General features: G+C 45.3%; 1 protein-coding gene across 2 annotated transcripts in view; it reads left to right on the forward strand.

Moving 5' to 3' along the window:
• The window catches only part of ACVR2A (activin A receptor type 2A), a 52,251-nt gene extending 43,833 nt beyond the window's left edge, over positions 1-8,418 (forward strand). For both annotated transcript variants that reach the window (XM_066575183.1, XM_066575184.1), the window contains 7 exons: positions 987-1,130; positions 2,723-2,866; positions 4,583-4,728; positions 4,813-4,927; positions 5,472-5,610; positions 5,729-5,859; positions 7,751-8,418. In XM_066575183.1, coding sequence (XP_066431280.1) covers positions 987-1,130; positions 2,723-2,866; positions 4,583-4,728; positions 4,813-4,927; positions 5,472-5,610; positions 5,729-5,859; positions 7,751-7,945 — 1,014 coding nt within the window. In that variant the 3' untranslated portion in view covers positions 7,946-8,418. The remainder of the gene's footprint in view (positions 1-986; positions 1,131-2,722; positions 2,867-4,582; positions 4,729-4,812; positions 4,928-5,471; positions 5,611-5,728; positions 5,860-7,750) is intronic.
• The last annotated feature ends 13,167 nt before the right edge of the window (positions 8,419-21,585 follow it).

A 21,585-nucleotide genomic window follows, 5' to 3' on the forward strand; every position in this document is an offset into this window, starting at 1 on the left:
AGCCTGCCGGAGCGAGCGACGTCCTGCCGGAGCGCGACAGAACGCCGTGGGAGGTGAGTAATAAATTTATTTTTTTTTACACTTTTTTTTTTTTTTGTATTACCGGCGCATAAGACGACCCCCGACTGCAGAGCAGATTTTTCGGGGTTCAAAAGTCGTCTTATACGCCGGTATATACGGTATTTAGTAAACTCCTAGAGGTGATTGCAGGCAATATGCCATCTTCTAACTGTGTCTGTGCTGGTAGTTTGGAGCTCTGTGTCAGGTCTGAAATCCCAGAATGTTGCAACTAAAAACACTGTGGTAAAAAATGGACGTTCTCTTGCGGCTTGTGTTACAGGTAGCAATGAGCGCTTTAGTTTTCCAGGTTCCTTCGAAATTCGATTACTCTTTCTTTTTCTTAGTTTTTTTCTATAAAACATTCTGCAGTCCAGGGGCAGGTCACGTTGTCCATTACCCCCCTGGGGGGAGAGGACAGAATTTATCCGATATATTTACCAAACTCCGTATATATTTAAAGAGCACTTCCACCTCAAACTACCATTAGATAGACGTCTCAGTCCTATTCTTGACCATCTCTTCTTAGGAAAGCTGGGTGACAACCAGTAGCACCCCTGGGGAGCTGGTGGGTGGTTTCCCCAAACGTCTTGATAGTAGATATTTGCCTATATATCATGTGGGGATGAATCCGGCAAATGTGTCATTCTGGTGCCACTTCGCTGGATTCAGGCCATATTGAATGTCGCTTTTTGCACATCTATTGAAGATTTCTAACTATTAAAGGATAACTACAGCACTTGGGCATAAACTTGAGACTTTGGAGGTTTTGCATTTTGGGTGGAAGTGCTCTTGAGCGCCTCACTGTGATGAAGACGGGCGCAGACTGTGTGCTTTGCAGCGTAGGTTCTGCATGTCGTTGCCAGCAGTTTATTGACTTATTGTGGCTCTAATCCAGGATTTTACCGACTGGTTTGTGTCTCTTGCAGGATCCGGGACCCCCTCCGCCATCCCCTCTGCTGGGGTTGAAGCCTCTTCAATTGCTGGAGGTGAAAGCTCGCGGGAGGTTTGGCTGCGTGTGGAAAGCACAATTATTAAGTGAACTGGTAGCTGTCAAGATATTCCCCATACAGGTATGTCCTGCGTGTTCCTACTTGATGCTTCATTCCAGGACCTCAGACTCGAATGTCTTACTGTAAGTCTCTGCACTTCTCCATCACCCAACGTGTCAGACGGCAGTGGAAGATATAGAAACCCGCCCTAATGCTATATCAATGTATAGAACGGGGCGTTGTGTGATCCTATGAAGGCAGATGTCTACCAGGTTCTAAGATGATTTAACAACTTCAAGACTGCCTAATTAATGTTAAGGGTGTATGGCACGGGCTCACGAATCGCGTCCGCCACATACTCGGCGGCTATTAGCTGTTGCTGACATCTGCTCTGATCGTGGCAGTTTATGCTTTATGTGGCACGGTTAAAGCTAACCACACTTGTAAACAGTTAAAGAAGGGGGACCCTTTCTTACTCCCCATCATCGCCTGCAATGTAATTGGGGGATGTTGATGGGTTAGCATGGCAACCCAGAGCCTACTGAAAGCTTCCTGGGCTGCCATGCATATGTATCAAGCCAGGTGTGTAGCAGGGCCTGATGGGCAACATAAAAAAATCACTACTGCAATGCATAAGTGTTCCAGTATATAGCAAAAGCGATTAAATCATCACAAGTTTAAGCCCCCTGTGTGGACTAAAAAAATTGTAATTTTTATTTTTTAGACAAAAAAAAAAAAATTTAAACCTTTTTTACATTTTTCCCCATAAAAACCTAATCAGTAGAGACATTTGCTATCTCTGTGCATGTAAATAAGTGCACTGCGGAATAAGTTGGCGCTATACAAATAAAGATTATATTAACTAGTAAAATCATTATCCCGCACAGTGAAGGTCGTTAAATAGATTAACAATTGTAATTTAGGATTTCCTTTTTTTTTTTTTGTATCCCAGCTATTAAGAAGTTTTGAATAAAAAGTCTTCAAAAAGACACTTCTCAAAATAATACTAAGTATGGCTCACTCCGCAATAAACTGACTTCACGGAGCCCCCCCCCCCCCCCCCCCCCCCAAAAAAGCGCAATTAAAAAAACTTTTCCCCCTGCTCCAAAACTTTTTTTTTAAATTCCGCCATGCATTATAAAGTACAGTAAATGGTAACCTAAAAAAAAAATCCTTGTTCTGCAAGAACAATATCGACTATGGCACTGATTTTAAATAGTTATGGCTCTTGAAAGGCGGGAATGACAAAATGAGGTCCCTGGTCCTGAAGTGTTTACCGGTTATATACATCTTGCAACACCTCCCCCCCCCCCCCCCCCCCCACTTGCGAAAACGACACAATGTGTTGCATGTGATTTTTATTAGAAATCTTTTCGTCTGTGTCTGCAGCGCCTGTCTGTCATATTGTCCGCTCTCTGTCCCCGATGCTTGTTGTTAACCTGTAAAACATATATTTGCAAGATGAGGGGATGAATATAAAGTTGTATGACTGCAGAATCCAACTACAGAGGTAGTTTGTGATCTGTTACCATGGAGACAGGTCTGCAGAGGCGCTGCTTGCACAAGAAATGTCAGGATGTTTTTAATTTTAACGCTCTGACAAAAAAAATATGCAAATAATTGCGTTACTGTTGTGATGTCCTAATAAATGCCTGCATGCTTTCACTGTGCAGGACAAGTTATCTTGGCAGAACGAATATGAAATTTACAGCCTGCCTGGGATGAAGCATGAAAATATCCTGCAGTTCATTGGCGCAGAGAAGCGTGGCACCAACCTGGACACTGATCTGTGGCTGATAAGTGCTTTCCACGACAAGGTAAATGGGGACTCTGTCCACACTGCATGTTGAGTCTCCCTGCAGCCAGTTGGTGCCGCCCCAGGGTGTACATTTGCATCCTGGGCATGCCGAGTTTGTATGGAGCAGGATTGGTAGCCAATTCGCCCCACACGGCAGGTGCTGGCTGTCTGACAGCGGACACCCACCTGCAACAGCCATGATCAGCCTCTGAAGGGCCCCCAGAGTAGCCGTGGCTGATTGCCTATCTAGCCATACCTATGGCATGTCTTGATAGACTGCCTGTGAGAATGCAGTATAATGTAATACTATGCTATTGCATTATACTTTGAGCTATCAGATGATCACATGTTCAGGTCCCCTGTGGGTACTAAAAAAGTGAAAAGGAGTTAATTAAGGAGTCTTAATTATTAAAAAAAACAAGTTTAATAAGGCTGGGTTCACACTGGGCGAAATCCTGCTGTTTGGCCGCAGCAAAAACCGTGAGATTCCGCCGGCAGAACCGCCGCAGAAAAACCTGCGGCGGCTTTGCAGCGCCCCGGCCGCTCGCTCTTCCGCTGCGGCCGGCGCTCCCATAGAGGAGAGCACGGCCGCGGCGGAAATTTTAAAAAAATAGTCGCTGCAGCCGCGGTTCCAGCCTGACTTACTGCTGCGGATTGGCCATCCCGTGTGGACGAGATTTCTGAGAAATCTCGTCCACATGGCTGGCCAATCCCGAGATTAGTGGCCGCAGGCGGATTTGCCGCAGCGAAATTCCACGCGGAATTTCCGCGCAAATCCGCCCAGTGTGAATCCAGCCTTAATGTTTAAAAAAAAAAAAAAACCTTTTCCCATATCTATAATAAAAAAAATTAAGCAAACAAACCACATATGGTGACACTACGTTCATCAAAGTCTGATCTATCAAAGTAACGCATTATGTATCTCGCGCAGTGAACCTTTGTCAGGTAAAAAATAAACCGTGTAAGAATTGTGCTTTTTTTGCGTCACTGTCACCAAGAAAAAAATACAACTTTTTAATCATTTTAAATTAATTAAATTAAATTAAATATTTTATTAATAGTACTGCTGCAAAAAAAAAAAAAACTACAAAAATGTGGAATTGTGTGTAATTGTTCTGACCCACGGAATAACGTTCCGTCATTTTTGTTGCGGTGTGTACGCCGTAGAAAGAAGGCCCGCCTCCCCAAGGTGATGGGATTGCACTTTTTTCCCATTTCACTCCAGTTTTTCAGAACATTATGAAATGGAATAAAACTGCATAGAACCAATGAAAAATACAACTTGTCCCACAACAGACAAACCGCAGACCGCTAAGTTGATGGATAAACAAGAGTTATATTTTAAGTGTGGAGGAAAATCCAAAAATGAAAAAAGGGGTTAACGGGTAGTCCCATCATTGTTGTCTGATTGGGCTGGAGAATAGAACACTGGTTAGGGAGGGGCAGTGTGGGAGAAAAGCTGCTGAAGTCTCAGTTGGACCCCACTGATCGGAAATTGACAACCTATCAGCGCCACCACATCAGAAATGAAGTATTACAGCGTCCATTCACGTCAATCTTACCTGTGTATTGGAGTGCAGAAAGGTTTCCCCAGAGGGAGAGACGTACTGTATAACCCACTCTAGTCAAGAGGACCCCCTCTGTTAACCCAGGATTACCCAATGGGATGTGTGAAAATGGGTTTTCTGCACGGCACAACCCCTTTAACAAATTACTATACCTTTCTGTCCCAAAGGGTTCACTCACAGACTTTCTCAAGGCGAATGTGGTCACTTGGAATGAACTCTACCACATTGCTGAAACGATGGCCAGGGGTCTGGCGTACCTCCATGAAGATATCCCAGGTCTAAAGGACGGGCATAAACCCGCCATAGCTCACAGGTGCGCATTTCATCATCCCTATTGTTTTGTGACTTCCCTTTGTCCTCAGATCCAGGTCATTGAATCTTATTTTTCATCCTAAAGGGATATCAAGAGCAAAAACATACTCTTGAAAAACAACCTGACAGCATGTTTAGCGGACTTTGGCCTCGCATTGAAGTTCGAAGCGGGTAAATCAGCTGGTGATACTCATGGCCAGGTAAGTGTCTGGATCAAATCTACCCGTAGAGACCCCATATTGCCTGCAGTGAGACAGGATGGACTCTGACAACTCAGGACTGCGACGGTAACGAGGGCATCCTCTACGTCTAGAAGAAAGCAGGTTTAATCACCAATATGGAAGGGGGTTCTTTACTGTAAGAGCAGTGAGACTGTGGAACTTTCTGCCTGAGGACGCGGTGATGACAAAATCCATAGAGGAGTTTAAGAGGGACTAGATGTTTTTCTAGAGCGGAAGGATATTACAGGATATAGACATTAGGTGACCAGCGGGGTTGTTTATCTCAAATATTGATCCATGGATTACTCTGGCTGTCATTATGGAGTCGGGAAGGAATTTTTTTTCCTCCAAATGAGCTAAATTGGTTCGTTTTTGTTTTTCTTTTTTTGCCTTCCTCTGGACCATCAAGAAAGGGGGGTTTGAAACAGGCTGAACTAGATGGACATTGTTTGCATTCAGCCCAATATACCATGTTACTATGTAACGCTTTAGTCCTTTCTAATGTGCAGCTTTCCTCCTCCAGGTGGGCACTAGGAGGTATATGGCCCCAGAGGTGCTAGAGGGTGCTATAAATTTCCAGAGGGACGCCTTCTTGAGGATAGACATGTATGCATTCGGCTTAGTTCTTTGGGAACTGGCAGCGCGGTGCACGGCATCTGATGGTGAGTACAGACTCCTTGACATCCACACTCAGAACGTTGCAGCAGCTGCTATAAATGTGTAATTGTAGAAGAACAAGTTCTGAAACTTTTTCGTCAAATAATTGTGGTTTCTATGTAGGTCCTGTGGATGAGTACATGTTACCGTTTGAGGAGGAGGTTGGGCAGCACCCGTCTTTGGAGGACATGCAGGAAGTGGTTGTACATAAAAAGAAAAGGCCAATTTTAAGGGAATGTTGGCAGAAACACGCAGTAAGTCCATCGTCGTCTCCATGAGGGGGCCGGGTCATTGTATTAGAAAGGATGGAGCTTGTTCTTAGTGCATTGTGTATGAAGGCCCCATCTAGGATGATACAGGGCATGCTACACTGCACATCTCTCCATGGCTATATTCACACGTGGCAGATTAGCTACAGATTTTCTGCACCAAAATTGGCACCATTATCTATTTGTTAATTTAAATTTCACCTCCAATTACAGCGGTGACGTGAAGTTGAGGGGGACAGATGTGCTGTGGAAAATCTGCCACTTGAGAACACATCCTAATGGTGCCCTATTATTAAGCTTATCGTCAGGTGTATATACTTAGGGTACATATGTTCAATAGAGGTTTGTTATGGACGCAGTGGCATTGAAAACAAAATCTTATATCACACTGCACTTTGTATAGGAAAGCCCTGTCTGCTGCACTTTCGGTATGCCACCATATAGTGTCCGGAAGAGACAGACTTTTGGTCTCCAACTGCTGAATGAGAGCCATTTGCAAGTGTTATAATGTAACATGTAGGGTGGGAATTGTCTTACCCAGCACTTTATTGAAGAGGAATTCATCCCGCCTGTCCATCACACGACATCCTCACTGACCACTCCGATCATGCATCATCTGCCGTCGACTGGAAGGAAGCCTCAATGTTAAGGCCCATTTACACAAAGAGATGATTGCTCAAAAATCGCTAAAAAGCGATTTGTTTTAGCGATAATCGTTGCATCTAAACGCGCGGTCAGCGTGTCTTTTTTTTTTTTTTATGCACTGCTAGCTAATTGTTACGTTCAGTCCAACCTAAAAATTGTCCTTCACTATTATCAGCAGTTCTCCACGGGGAGTGCTGATAGCATTGTTTCCCGCTGGAGAACAAAGGAACTGAATGCAGATAAGAGCCCTCTGGCTATTAACTGCTTTCAGCTAAGGCTTCATTTACACACTTAAGTAGCTACTCAGCTACTTAATAGCAACTAATAGTTTATGCAAAATGATCGCACAAAGCTGTCACTGTCCTTTGAGCGATCATCGCTCCGTGTAAATGGGCCTTTAGTCTTAGACTTGCACAAAAGAGACTGAAGACCAACTGTGCAGCATCTGAAGTGTCGGTGTGAAGGTTTTGTGATGAACAGGCATCCAAGAGTGGAGTGCAGTTTCATCATTAAGGCGCTGCATAAGACAGTTCCTACGTCTACATGCTGCATTATGGCACTTGGGTGGCTTGGGGGAGCAACCTGGAGTACTTAAAAAAACAAACAAAAACAAAACACAGCCTGTACTCACCTTTTAGCCCCATAGACTAAGTCACAGGGCTCAAAGCTAAAGGAACGGGGGAGTCTTGGGAGCTGTTTCCTACTTAGTGCCCCACTCCAGCGCTGTGCCCCCCAGAAATCTGCGCGTGCACACAGTGATATATATATATATATATATATATATATATATATATATAGATATAGATATAGATATATAATATAGATATAGATAGGATATAGATGATCTAGATATAGATAGAATATACACACACTGTGTGCACACTCTCGTCTCTATGGGAGCGTGCGTGTACGGAGTTGGGCTGTTTGCACGTTAACTTCACGGGGACAGAGCATAAAAGGGGCACCCAGTTAGTATGAAAGGCAGCTTCCCAGACTTCCTGTTCCCTCACCTAGTTTATGGGGCTTAAAGGTGATGAGTTCCCTTTAACATATACACTGGGACCGTCTCATAAGCGCACAGTCTGCCGTTCTGCTGCTGTCCAGCCATGTGTTATCCCTGCGACTAACGAGTCCAGCTGAGGGTTATGTGCATCCATCCTAATGACCGGCCATAGTTTAGGGTTCACCATGTGTCATCTCGGGTACACTGACCCTTCTCCCCTCTCTCTAGGGGCTGGCGATGCTCTGTGAAACGATAGAGGAGTGCTGGGATCACGACGCAGAAGCGCGGTTATCGGCGGGCTGCGTGGAGGAGCGGATTATCCAGATGCAAAGACTTACAAATATTATCACAACAGAGGACATTGTCACAGTGGTTACCATGGTGACAAACGTGGACTTCCCACCCAAGGAGTCGAGTCTATGATACTTGCACTTGACCAACAGAACTCGGAGCTGCTATAAGCTAAAGGAACGACTTTGCCTTTTTTTTGTTTTTTCTCGAACGGTTGGTCTTTTATTGCAAACCGTCCTTCAGACAAGGACGCAGCCAGACTTACTTCATTCCACGTGACCCGGAAACGGATCTGTGAAAAACTTAAGAGGAAAAAGAAATGATAATATTTTAAAGGAATGAATAAAAAATATGAAGAAAACCCGGACCTCTGCGGATCTGTCGCTCTCTGGATAATTAGCCGACGGCAGTTTTTGTAAATTGTCAGAAGAGACTGAAAAACCTTGAGTGAACTACTGCTATAAATATATATATATGTACAAATATATATATACACACGTACCCCTATATGTGTATATATATATCATACCAAGATTTTTTTTTTTAATCGAAGCATTTCATTTTCAGATTTAAGAAAAAAAAGGGTAAAAACAGTTTTTATCGCATTTGCTGTTGTGTTTCTATCGATGACTATTGTAATGCCAATATGACACAGCTTGTGAATGTTCCCTGTGCTGCTGTTCTATGTAAAGAAACCGAGAAAAAGGTTAAAAAAAAAAAGGAAAAAAAAATTTTTTAACGTGGGACATTTTAAAGAGGCTTCCAGGCATCCTTTAACCTCCCTCAACAAGCGATACCTCAGTTCCACCGGCTCGGAAATTAAATTATACGTTTGCAAAAACAAAACACTAAAGCAATTTTAATAATAAATCAAACCAACTTTTTATATATATATATATATATAGATAGATATGTATCACAACGTCGATGTGTTATTTAAAGGCAACGTCCTTTGTGTTTAACCCATCAGTGGCCATCCGCCTGTCCTCTCTCCTTTTGTCTCAGTGAGATGCATGGCTCGTGGATTACATACACGACTTATTAGAGCTCAATCTTGGGAAGGGTTAATGTTCGCAACCAATAACCATTCCTTAACAGTGTTGTTTAAAATTTTTATTGACCTTTTCCCCCCTCCCCCTCCTTTGTCCCACCTTTAAAGGGGCTGTCCAGTTGTAAACTATTGATGGCCTATGTGTAGGATAGGTAAAGACAGAAAAAAACGGTAATTGTGCGCTGCTTCACATAGAAAAAGACCGATTTTCTTAAAAGATTTCAACGGTCAGTTCCAGATTAGAAGCAAAAAACATTTATTAGTACAATCAGAGGTCACAGCCTCATAAAACAGGCAATACTTGCGGAACAATATGCGACGCGTTACGGCGTGCTAGACGCCTTTCTCAAGCTTGAGAAAGGCGTCTAGCACGCCGAAACGCGTCGCATATTGTTCTGCAAGTATTGCCTGTTTTTTATGAGGCTGTGACCTCTGATTGTACTAATAAATGTTTTTTGGTTCTAATCTGGAATTGACCGTTGAAATCTTTTAAGAAAATCGGTCTTTTTCTATGTGAAGCAGCGTAGAATTACCGTTTTTTCTGTCTTTACCTTTGTACTATCCGACCTCTTATGGGGTACGGAGCTTTGGTGAAATCTGCAGCTCTCCAGTGATTTTAATTCAGTGGGTTTTTGGAAAGTAAATGCTATATGTCTACCGGGACACTGGGTGCTGACATGATCACCTTAGGGTGACATGTCTGGCACCAGGTGAGTCGTTATATTTTAATACATATTACCTTTAAAGTTGTCTGGCGCTCTCCTTGACTCATATTTACTATGTGTAGGATAGGCCATCAATAGATCAGCAGGGGTCTAACGCAAGTGATCTCAGATATTCGCCCGCCCATGTGCTCCTTCACTGAGCGGAAAACCCCATTCCCACGGCAGTGGCCAGGTTTGGTATTGCAGGCATTGAAGTGAATGGAAACTTTGCCTGTAATACCAAGCCTGGCCACTGCAGCCAGAATGGAGCTGTCTGCTTCCTGCAGCAATCTGCTCAGAGTACTAACACAACAGTCCAGAGAAGAGCTGATCGGCCATCAATAGTTTACAAGTGGACAGCCCCTTTAAAGCGTTCTTACCTGCCGATGTATTCTATAGGTTTGCTGTGTCTGAGGAATTATTGAATAGAGAAGCATGTTGTTCTATTTTTAATTTTTTTGCAAGCTCTAACACTGGAACACTCGCGGCGTTCTCCTCCTCCTCGATTTATTTTTGTTTCTTATTTATGTTGTACGTCTCGTTCAGTGAGCGGTCGTGTGGCGGCCGTTTCCGGATCTCCTCAGGAAGTTTCACGACCCAGAATTCCTCACTATGCTTTTATTTTTCAGAATTGCAATCACACCGTGCCATCGTGTCAGAGCAACATGCGAAATCTAACGGCCGGCGAGATCTTCCCTGAACGCGCAGGCGCAGATTTCTAGAGCGTGGATTTCTGATGTTGAATTTATATATATAAAAAAAAATTATATCTATATCAGGGAAAAAATTGGTGAAATGTAAAATCCGACATTTATGCAATTCCTGTTTCCAGGTTTAACCAATACGAACTGGTAGCACCGGCAGGCAAAAAAGATATATAGAGAGAAAAATATATATATGTATGTATATACACGCTGGACATAGGAATAGGCGCCAAAGCCTGGCGAACCGTGAAGGAAAGTAAGTAAAGTGGATGTGGCATCCTGAGAGACCCCTTTAAGTTTGGGTATGAAGTGCCCAGATTGGAGGGATTACAGCGCGCTATATATTAATGAGCCTATAGAAGACGTGCTCCCTAAAAAAAAAAAAATCTGCAGCATAAGTTGCCCCGTGGTGCGCATGTAGCTTGGTACATTATGCTGCAGATGTTTAGTGTGGATGTTATCTAATGGGGTGAAACCCGTGGATTTTGGTGCAATATCCGCAGAGTATTTTCCACTGTAGTAGATGCGCTACACCTGCACGTAGCTGTAAATGGCGCAGTCACACGACCGCATTGAAGTATTTGCAATGAGATTGGCGGTTGTTCTTGCAACCGTTCCGTGAGATAGAAAAATCGCAGCATGTTCTATTTTTTTTTTTGGCGATATTGCCAATTCTAAAAGTTTCGCTCGCATGTAGATGTGATTTTCACGAGTGCGGTGTGATTATTATTTTTTTTTACAAAACATCACACACATAAAATTGCAGCTATGTAAGTGCGACGGCAATTTGGGTTTCTTGGACCAATATCGCACTTGCTCCTGTGACTGCACCCTAAAACTTTTATTAGAGGGCACAGCACATTAGTGGTGAGTTTTTAGTCTGTTACAATCTCCACCAGAAGGGGGCACTAGTACAACAATCTGTAAAATGCCCTGATTTAAAGGGGTCCTCTCAGGTGGCCACTTCCCTTTATTGCATCTATCACTTACCGTGTCTGCAGCTGGTTTGTCTCCTCATCTAATGTTATGCAATGTCTTTCAACGGGGGCTGCGGCCTCCCTAGTTATGGGGGTTCACAGTTGGGCTCCTGGGCTGAGCCGCTCCCCCATTCTGGCTGCTGCACTGTAATGACGGCTGCATCGTAACAGATTTGTGCATGCCAAAGTCAATGTTCTGTTCTTCTCTGGATCTGATGGTGAACCTACACGATCAAGTATTACGTTCAGTCTGTTCTAATGCAGGAAATGTTGCCACTGTAAGCGCTGCGCAGCGGGTGGCCAGGCGGACAGGCAGAGCTGAGGACAGTACGGTCACAGATCAGTCCAGGCGGCAGGGAAGCCCCTCACCTTGTAAAAGTCTGATTTATACATTGTCATGTATTGGGCAAAGTCTCTAACCCCCCTGTGAATCTGCTTATTGGGATGGCAGACTGTTTGTATTCCAGGAAGGAAGTTTTGATATTTTTGTTGGTGATGAAATGTTAATTTATTTCTCAGTTTTGAAAGCGTCGGCGGCAAACGGTCAGAGGGGGGATGTTGGTCTTTAATGGGAAGTTGAGTGTTGGGGGGCTCAGCACACTCTTCGGAAGTGTCCCGGCCTGACAGCGGCTCTCCAGGCTCCAACTTGGAGTATCATACGCGTGTACGATGCTGCAAGTTCGGGGCCAGAGGCCCGCGGTTAGACCGCGACACGAAATACGTAAAACGGATGCAACAAAAGACAGTGCGGTTAGCCCCTGACAGCGAAGGGAAGCCCCAGCGCGGAATGTGATGTAAGAGGAAGCAGATAGATTTGTAGTGAGACCATGTGACGAGAACGGCTCTGTACAGGTCTTAGTCTTGTGAAGCCGCAATGCGGAACCCATAGATGTCTATAGCGCAATACTGTGCAGTCCCACGAGAAATAAGACCGGCGTGTGTTATTACGGACATGGCCTCTGCTCTCCTACCTCTGTATCTGCTAATGTGGCAGCTTCATGCGCTACCGTCAGCGCGCCACCCCATGTCCGCTTGGCAACATTGGATACTTGTGTATTTATACAGCCAATATTTTTGCGCACGTTTTGTGTGTTGCGAGGCGTATAAAACTCGCACAAAAATAGAACCCGTTATATGCAATGGTTGTGGGATAGTTTTCTCGCACGACTGTAGGACTGGCATTATATGGTCTCCCGTGGTGGGGGGTGTCTGCGCTGTGCGATGCAAGTTACTCCCAAGGATCTTGGGTGCAACACTGTCAGCTGTGTAAATGGGCCATAATCTGCTGTTAACCTGTTAAAGGGGCTCTCCAGGATTTAATTATGACTGATCAATATCTCCTGGGCCCCCCTGCTGATCAGTTGGAACAGCTGCTGCTCTATTTTGGGCCTGTGACTGCATTTTCATTGGTCACTTGGTCTTTGTGCACCCATTCAGCTGTAATGTACATATGATCTGATGGCTGCAGCTGCCTTCAAGCAATTGTGATTGGTGGAGCCGCTGGGAGTCTTCCCCGCTCCCCCCTTATCATGGTGACCTGTTGTATGGGTTGGTCATCAATAGAAAAGTCTAGGAAATCCCCTTTTTAGAGGGGTTCTCCTGTTCGGATAGAAGTTTTACTGACAGGTGCACAGGACTTAAAATACAAAGTAGCCGTCCTCCACACCAGCCCCGCGGGCCTCCCAATCTTTGTTTTGGAGCGGACATGTGACCACTGCAGCCAGTCAGATGTCAGTGTTACTGACTGTTCTCCTGGCAGCTGCAGCATTCATGTGGTCTTCGCTCCACCGGGAGGACTATGGGACTGAGGATGGGTAAGCACTGCTACTTTGCCCTTTTTTTGTCTTTTCTAAAGCCCTGTGTATGTCATTAAAAAAAATATTGCAACCGGACAACCCCTTTAATTCACCCACCATTTTTAGAACGATTTACTCCAGTAGACGAGCGCTGATCAGTGGGTTCAGCACTCGTCTACCCGGCAGATCAAGCTCTGTGCCGACAAAACTTGCTAACTCAATCGTTCATCCCTCATAGAGAATCATTGCTGTCGGCAGTACAGCCCCCCTTCATGTGGGGGGATCAGCCGGCAACGATGATTTTACTTGGCCGCACAAAAAATGGGATCAGCCAACGAACAAGTCAAAGCAATTTGCCAGATGATCAGGTGCAGCTTTACACGGGCCTATAAACTAGCATTACTACGGACTGCCTGATTCACTTGAATGAGCCTGAGCTGCAATTCCAGACAGCCTGGTGGCGCTATTTCTGGGGTGGGAAGCCAGATCCTTTAAACTCTGACCCCTTTTAAAGTGGTATTCCTGGGCGCTTTTTTTTTTTTTTTTTTTTAACTATTGAAGATCTGTCCTCAGAATAGTTCATCAGTAGTTGGTGGGGATCGTCCGGCCCGCGATCAGTGCAGTAGTCCGTACGGACAAGGAGCGTAATGTGAGGCAGTGCTCCCATTGATTACACTTCCGGCTTTGACCACATACAGCCCGCTGCACTGGCAACAGACCGGACAATCGTCTGGCAGAGAGCCGCCACTTTGGATCTCCACTAATCAACTATTGATGACCTATCCTCATGACAGGTCATCAATGTTAAAAGTCCTGGAATACCCCTTTAAGCAGAGGCAGCCATTTTGAACTAATACTTCTGCTCCCCTAGATCAGCCTGGACTGGTTTGTGACCTGCATCGTCCCAGTATAAAGGACAATCCGATATTCTAGGGGTTTGTACAGATCTGCTTTGGCGAGCGCATTTCCAAAACTGCCCGCAGCCTGGCCTCATTTCGTTCCTCAGCGCTGAGCAGCGGTACGTTTCCTCCTTCGCCGTGGCCTGTCTTCATTCTCCCAATGCCTTGAGACCTGTACTGAATGTAACTGAAGGTGTTGTAATCGCGTCTCTCTGTGACAATATAGCTCAATACTATCAACTGCCAATTTAACTTTTTTTGGGGTTTGCTAAAAGTTTTTGTTTTTTTTTCTTTCAACTTTTCTGATGTTTTCCTGTCTGTTTGGAAACTTTCTATGACTTTTTTCTTACTTGGGTGCATTTGGTATAAATATGCAGAGAGTTATTTATGGTTTAATTGCAGAACGATGCAAAAGGGAAAGTGTCGTCTGATTGCGAATCATTTACCTCAGATTCAACCAGCAACTCTGTTCTATTATGCAGTTTCTCAGTCCATAGAAGAATCCGTTACCTCTGATCTCCTTGGTAAGCAATCCTACGTGGCGGTTGGAATAAGGTTGCTGTACTACTGTTTCTTTATAATTGCAAGTTTTCATATATTATATATTTTTTCTTCCCGTTTGTTTTGCGAGAAGCTACAGAAACGCCCTGGTAAAAAGTGATTGTTAAATATTGTACAAATGAAACCTGTATGCTACCCCCACCAAAAGGACAAGAAAACTAATAAAAATGAAAATATGACACTCACTCTGAGCAACTTGATTCCCATTTGTTTTGATCTTCCTGGAACGGACAAGGCGGATTTTTTTTTACGAAATCTGCTGCAGATTCTACTGCAGACGGACAAGGCTGAACCTTAGATTTCTGCTGCCAATTTGCAGCCTGCGCTGCTGCAGATCTCGAGTGCTGCTACGTGACTCAGATTCTGCATCCATAAGACCGGATCCACACAGCAATCTACAAACCCTGCCCATTGCATGTCTATACTCATCTGTTAAGACTGCCAACCATTGGACATGCAGCGACTTGTTTCATACAGCATCGGCAACAATTGTTAAAAATTGTATAGCCTCATAGGTTAAAATGGGGCGCTCTGCTGTCCGTGGAATCACGTGGACAGAACGTGGTCCTAAATTAAGGCTGTTTAAACAAGGGCCATTCACACGAGTGTATTTTCCGTCCGTGTGCTAACATATACTTTTTCTAACGCACACTGACCCATTAACCCCCAACAGTTCAGGAGGAGCGCTGTTCGTTTTGCATGAAAAGGGCATTATAACGGACTAACGGCTAGTTCTAGTTTAAATGGTTGTAGCTCCGGTTCTATCAGAGCTACTGACGTGCTTTTGGTGTTATTTTAAAGCCAAGATTCTTGGCTAGCTCTGTCAGTACCGGAGCTTCAGACGTTTGAAGTGGGGTTGGGAATACTGAATTTACAGCTTGTCACACTTTAGTCAGCACAGCGGAGCAGATATGGCAGGGGGAGAATCAGGCAGCATACAAAAGATCTGGGATTCTCTTGTATATCTCCCATTCCCAGGAGAGAGGTGACACTGACTCTTCATGTGATCACGCCTGCCCATCAAACAAAGCTTATTTGCTCATATCACACAGGAAAAGGAGTGAAGATGAGGACTTGCTTATCCAATCACTCCATTAGACCACCTGAGCCTGCAGAAGCGGCAGTCATTGCTGACTGGCATCTAAATGTTTAAGGTTTCTTTTTTTCCTCTGCCTTTTACACAAGGCTTTAACTATTGAAAAACATACCCATTATGTGAGGGGGGGGGGGGGGGGTGAACCTAGAGGTTGGTCTTTTTCCTTAACATGCGCGCATGCCCTATTTTGGTCTGTTTGTGAACATGCGTCTGGGCTGTATTTTTATTTTGTTGTTTTTACACTTCAGACAGAAAAAATGACCAATTTGGCCTCCTTGTGTGGTTTTTTTTTTTGTACATGTGAAAAATTTCACACACTGAAAGCAGTTCTGCAACATCCATGCTGTTAAACCTGTCAGTTTTTCATGGACCAAAACTGCATTTCCCGTGTAAATGAGCCCTAAGACTACAGTATATTGACCGCTGCACTGGGGGGGGTCCGTTATCGGCTTCATTACGAAAGCAGAAAAAACAAGATTTTTGTACTTAATGTAAACTCTTTCGTTCATTGGGCGACACAGGGTATAGCTGCTGCCACTGGGAAGCAAAACTAAGCTGAAAGTGTTGGCTCCTCTTACTAGTTATACCCCTTCTGTAGGCACCATGCAAGCAGTAGGAGCAGCCAAGTAGGATGTGAAAAATATCAGTACAACGTGTGGCAACCAGTCTGGTAAGAATAGTAACTTGTATTAACGCCATGTTCAACCACAGAACGAACTCTCCAACAAGGAGGAACCCAACAATGTTAACAAAAGAATGGGTGGGTGCTGTGTCCCCCAATGAACGAGACTAGAGATTTTATAGTAAGTACAAGAATCTTGTTTTCTCGTCCGTGTCATTGGGGGACACAGCTGAAGACTATGGGCCATTCTAGAGCAGCCTCCAGGGAGTGAAAAGTAGAAAAAGGACGCATGCGGTCAGTTTACAGCAGTTTGCAAAACTGTCCAACTGAGGGAGGCGTCTGCAGATGCAAAAGTATGCACCCTGTAAAACTTTGAAAAACTGTTTAAGGAGGACTACGTCGCAGCTTTACACACTTAAAAGCAGAAGCCCCATTGTGCACTGCCCATGAAACCCCCACCGCCCAAGTTGAATGTGTCGTAACACGGAAGGGCGGTTTCCTGCCCTTGGCAGGATATGCTTTGGGCACTGCTAAATGGATCCAGCTGGAAATGGTCAACTTGGAGGCCACAAGACCACGTCTTTGGCCCTTAGGAATCACGAACAAGAAATCGGAGCATCTGACCAAAGCCATTTTAGAAAAATAAATCTGCACGAGATTCAACTTGTGCAGAGCACGGTCTCTGGGATGAGCTGCTGAGGGACAGAATGACGGCAGAATAATGTCCTCATTGATGTGCATCAAAGACACCACCTTCAGAAGAAACCCAATGGTGCATCACCTTGTCCTGGTGAATGGAGGGTTGACTGATAACGCTGCCAACTCCAACACTTGGCAGATTAGATGTGACCGCCACGAAAAAAAAACAACCTTCCAAGGCAACAGCCGAGCCTGGACTTCACCTAAAGGCTCAGAGATGGGACTGAAATGCATCCAGAATGAGATTCAAGTCACACCGAGGAATAGGCACGGAAAAGGGGAACTGCATGGGACACACTGTAGAAATGTGCGGATTGCTGCCTTGGAGGCCAATGGACGCTGGAATAGAATAGAAAGTGCGGACGCTTGACCCTTAAAGGAACTGAGGTGCTCAAGCCTATATTGAGGCGCTCCTGAAGGAAATACAGGATGCAGGATGAAGAGAAACACGTAAGATTAATGCCACTTTGCTCACACCAGCGGAAGAAATTCATACACGATAAATTTTGGAGGAGGCAGGTTTTCTGGCTTCTAACATGGTCTGGATTACCGGTTCCAAAAATCTGCAGGCTCTTAAAACCATCGCCTCACGGGCCATGCCGTTAAATTACACGTAGATAAATTTGGGTGGAAGAGGGGTCCATATAAGAGCAGATCTTTCTGAAGCGGAAGTCACCCCAGGGAGTCTGCAAGTAGGCCGATGAAATCCGCGTACCACGCCCTGTGAGGGCCATTCCAGTGCGATGAGCATTACCGGAAGACCTTGCATTTTGACCATCCTCTGGATCAAGGGCAAGGAAGGAAACTCATACGGGAACCGAAACTCCGTCCACAGAATCACCAGTGCATCTACTGCTCAAGTCTTAGGGTCCTGTGCTCTGGCTATGAAGGTTGGTAGTTTTCGGTTGAGCATTGCCACCATGTGGTCCATCTCCAGTTGTCCCCACCTTTGGCAGTCTGCTTGAAAAACTTTTGGATGTAATTCCCACTCCCAGTATGTAGACTTGCCAAAACTGCTGGGATGTGTGCTTTGGTCCAACTCAAAATATTAATTGCTTCCACCATGACACTGGTGCTGTGACTCCAGCCTTGGTGGTTTAGGTACACGTCAGCTGTCGCGTCTCGGTCTATATGCGAACTGGAAGCCCTGTTAGCTGTGGTGCAAAGTGATACAGAGACAGTAGAATTGGCCCGAAGTTACAATACGTTTATTGGAAGTGTGTCCTCCTTTCTGCTCAACTTACCCTGCACTGAAAGATTCCCTCCCAGCTGGATAAGCTGGCATCCTTTTGTCAGTACTTGCCATCGGCGAGTCAGAAAGCATCCCACCTGCACCCGTGAGGATTCCAGCCACCACGGGAGGGATAGCTGCAGCTGTTGACATATCTGACTCTTCCGGTCAAGAGTGTGCACAGACGTGTTCCAGCGAGAGAGAATGTGCCCCTGGAGAGGCCGAGCGTGAACTTGGGCGAATGGGATCATCTCAAAAGATAAGACAATCAACCCCAGGACACTCGTGCAGTGCCGAATCGTCACGAAATTTGGAGTCAGCAGAGTGTACTTCTGGAGGAGGAGTAGTTTTGTCTCCAGTAAGATTATCCAGACTTGAGCCGTGTCAAAGATTTGGCCCAGAAACTGCAAACAATGTGATGGAGTTAGACAGGACTTGGTATGGTTGACTATCCAACTGAACCTGGACAGGTTGTGTAAAGTGATATGAAGACTCAATGTTGTCCGACAGTCGGGCCTTTATCAGGATGTTGTCGAGGTATAAGATGGGTACTATCCACTTGGCATGAAGCAGCGCCATGACGGCTGCCAAAATCTTTGTAAGGACTTGGGGAGCTGTGGCCAACCCGAGCGGAAGTGCAGTGAACTAGTAATGACTATTGTGTGGTGAAGCAGAGGAATCGCTGATGTACCGTGCAGATGGGAATATGAAGATATGCATCCTTTATGTTGATTAGAGGACAGAAACTCCTGAGGTTCAATGGATGCAATTACTGACCTCAGAGACTCCATGTAAAAGTGTCTCACTTTGATGTACTGGTTCAGCCACTTTTGATCCAGTACTAGCCTGACCGTGCTGTCCTTTTTTGGGGACCACAAAAAGGTTTGACTAGAAATCCCAAAATCGTGAATGAGGAATGATAACGGCCTTTGCGAACAATATGTCTTATCGCCTGGAGAATGGCCTGTGCCCTTTTCTGGGTATCTTGGAAGACAGATACCGAAGAAAGCCAGAGGGAGGGACCAAAATTCTATGACGTATCCGGCAGAAACTGCCTCCTGAACAAAGGTGTCTGTGACATGGGTGAGACAAGTTTCCCTAAATAGGGAAAGTGGCCTCCTACCCTGAACACGTCTGGTGAGGGCTGCCATTCATGTGGGCGGTTTACCGACAAGGTTTTGATGACTAATCTGCGAGGGCTTCTCTGTATCGGAGCCCCTGGGCCTAGAGTGGCGCCAGTTGCTTCTGAGATGCTGTCTTCCAGCATGGTTCCAAAAAGTATTGACCCCATAAAAGAAGTCCTGTCAAGGATTTCTTTGATGCGTTTGCATCCCAGGTTTTTAACCACAGGCTTCGGTGTGTGGGTACATAAGCTGCCAATGTGCTGGCTAACAGTCAGGCTAAAGCCAAGGAAGCCTCACATTGTAAATTCCCTGCCTGGTTTATCTGAGTAGCCATGTCTGCTAACTCTTCCGGAAGAGAGATAGACAGAATCCCTTGACGTAGCTGTTCCCCACTCTAGCGATGCCTTGCTGACCCAGGTGCTAGCGAACACTGGACGAAGAACTGACCCTATTGCCTCAAAAGAAGTTTTGTCCAGCAACTTTATTTTTTTGTCCTGTATGTCCTGAAAAGATGCTGCGTCAGCCATTGGCAGAGTCATGTGCCTAGCTAAGTGGGACACTGGGAAATCCACTGCTGGAGAAGACAACCATTTTTTTTACTAAGTCATCTGGAAAAGAGTAAAGCAGATCTACGCTCTTTGGCTTAGTGAATCCGTTTGTCAGAGAGGCTCCATTACTTGGGCAAGCATCCTCAAACGCCTCATGGGGGGTGATACTTTGAGAACGTCTCTGAAGGAGACAGTCACCATTGGAGTACCAGAAGCCTGCACTGTCACCTGCAGAGTTTTTCACACTGCAACTATAAGACTATCCCCTATGGTGGAAAGCAGGCCCTCATACTTAAAGGGGACAGGGGTCTCTATGATAGGAAGTCACCTGTCCTAGGAGCCCAGTGGCACTCGGCGTCCCCATAGCCAGTTGCTGCCTGGGATGGGGGGACCTGGAGAAGGAGGGAGGATATATTTACCCACAGGAGAGCTGCCCTTTTCCAACAGTGAACCCCATCTACTTACCGCCTCTTAGGGAGGATGGGAGTGCTCCAGGATGGTGAACCCTACTGCTGGCGCATCACATTCAAGTGGACTTGAACATGCCTCCTTTTCTTCTGAAGTTAGAACAGACAACAGCGCAGTTAACTCCATTCTGTTCGCCACCCTCCGTAGGGCAAGTGGGAGAGTCCTGCCTCCCTGTATTTCCAGAGTCCAAAAGGGTCCTGAGTAAGGATGAGCGAGTATACTCGCTAAGGCACTACTCGTCCGAGTAATGTGCCTTAGACGAGTATCTCCCTGCTCGTCCTTAAAGATTCGGGGGAGAGCGGGGAAGAACGGAGGGGAGATCTCTCTCTCCCGCCCGCTCTCCCCGCCGCGACTCACCTGTCAGCCGCAGCGGTCCCCGAATCTTTATGGACGAGCAGGGAGATACTCGTCTAAAGCACATTACTCGGACGAGTAGTGCCTTAGCGAGTATACTCGCTCATCCTTAGTCCTGAGGACTGACAATGAAGAGCTCTGCCTCCTACGGATACTAAGTGAAAACTGGGTATCCTGGTGCGTGCTGGAGGGGTATTGCTCGTACGAGGAGCGTGATGTACTGGATCTGTGCCGGAGGCTTCTAATGGGCACCTCACTTCTTTCGTCTCCCACTCCTACAATGTGGGTTTCAGATTTGCTTCTGGTAAAAATCTATGTGACGAACTGCACAGTGAGTTCCCATAGCGGATTTTGGCGCAGAATCAACATGACATTTACGCTATACGGACGTACTCCAAGGGATTTTCCCACAATGGACATTTATTAACTGTCCACAGGATAAGTCAAAAGGTAGAACAAGGTCCCGCAGCCCTTCGTTGGCTCTTACAACACGACTGCAATAGTAGAGCCCGCTCCAGCCAAAGGTTATACGATGGACAGCAGGGTCCTTTCCATCACCCCTAGCCACTAACTGAAATGGCTTTGCACATGCTCGTTCGCACTGCCATCATGATGGGTAACAAGTATGGTGGGACAATCGCAGTATGTAATGCTACGGCATTACATCATACTGAAGGAGCGATCAATCCATCGCAAGTTATTGTCACCTCTGGGGTCTAAAAATTAAGTTTAAAAAAAGTTTTCCTATTTATTTAAAAAAAAGGGTAATAAAGGTAAAAAAACCCTTTTTGCCATATTTATAATAAAATATATATATTTGGTATCACTACGGCCATAAAAGTCCAACCTATCAAAGTAACACATTATTTACCGCGCATGGTGAAGTTGTCAGAAAATAAAACTAAAGAACGCCAAAATTGCTCTTTCGTGATCACCCT

Source organism: Eleutherodactylus coqui, chromosome 8 (genome assembly GCF_035609145.1).
Source record: "Eleutherodactylus coqui strain aEleCoq1 chromosome 8, aEleCoq1.hap1, whole genome shotgun sequence".
Lineage (NCBI taxonomy): Eukaryota > Metazoa > Chordata > Amphibia > Anura > Eleutherodactylidae > Eleutherodactylus > Eleutherodactylus coqui.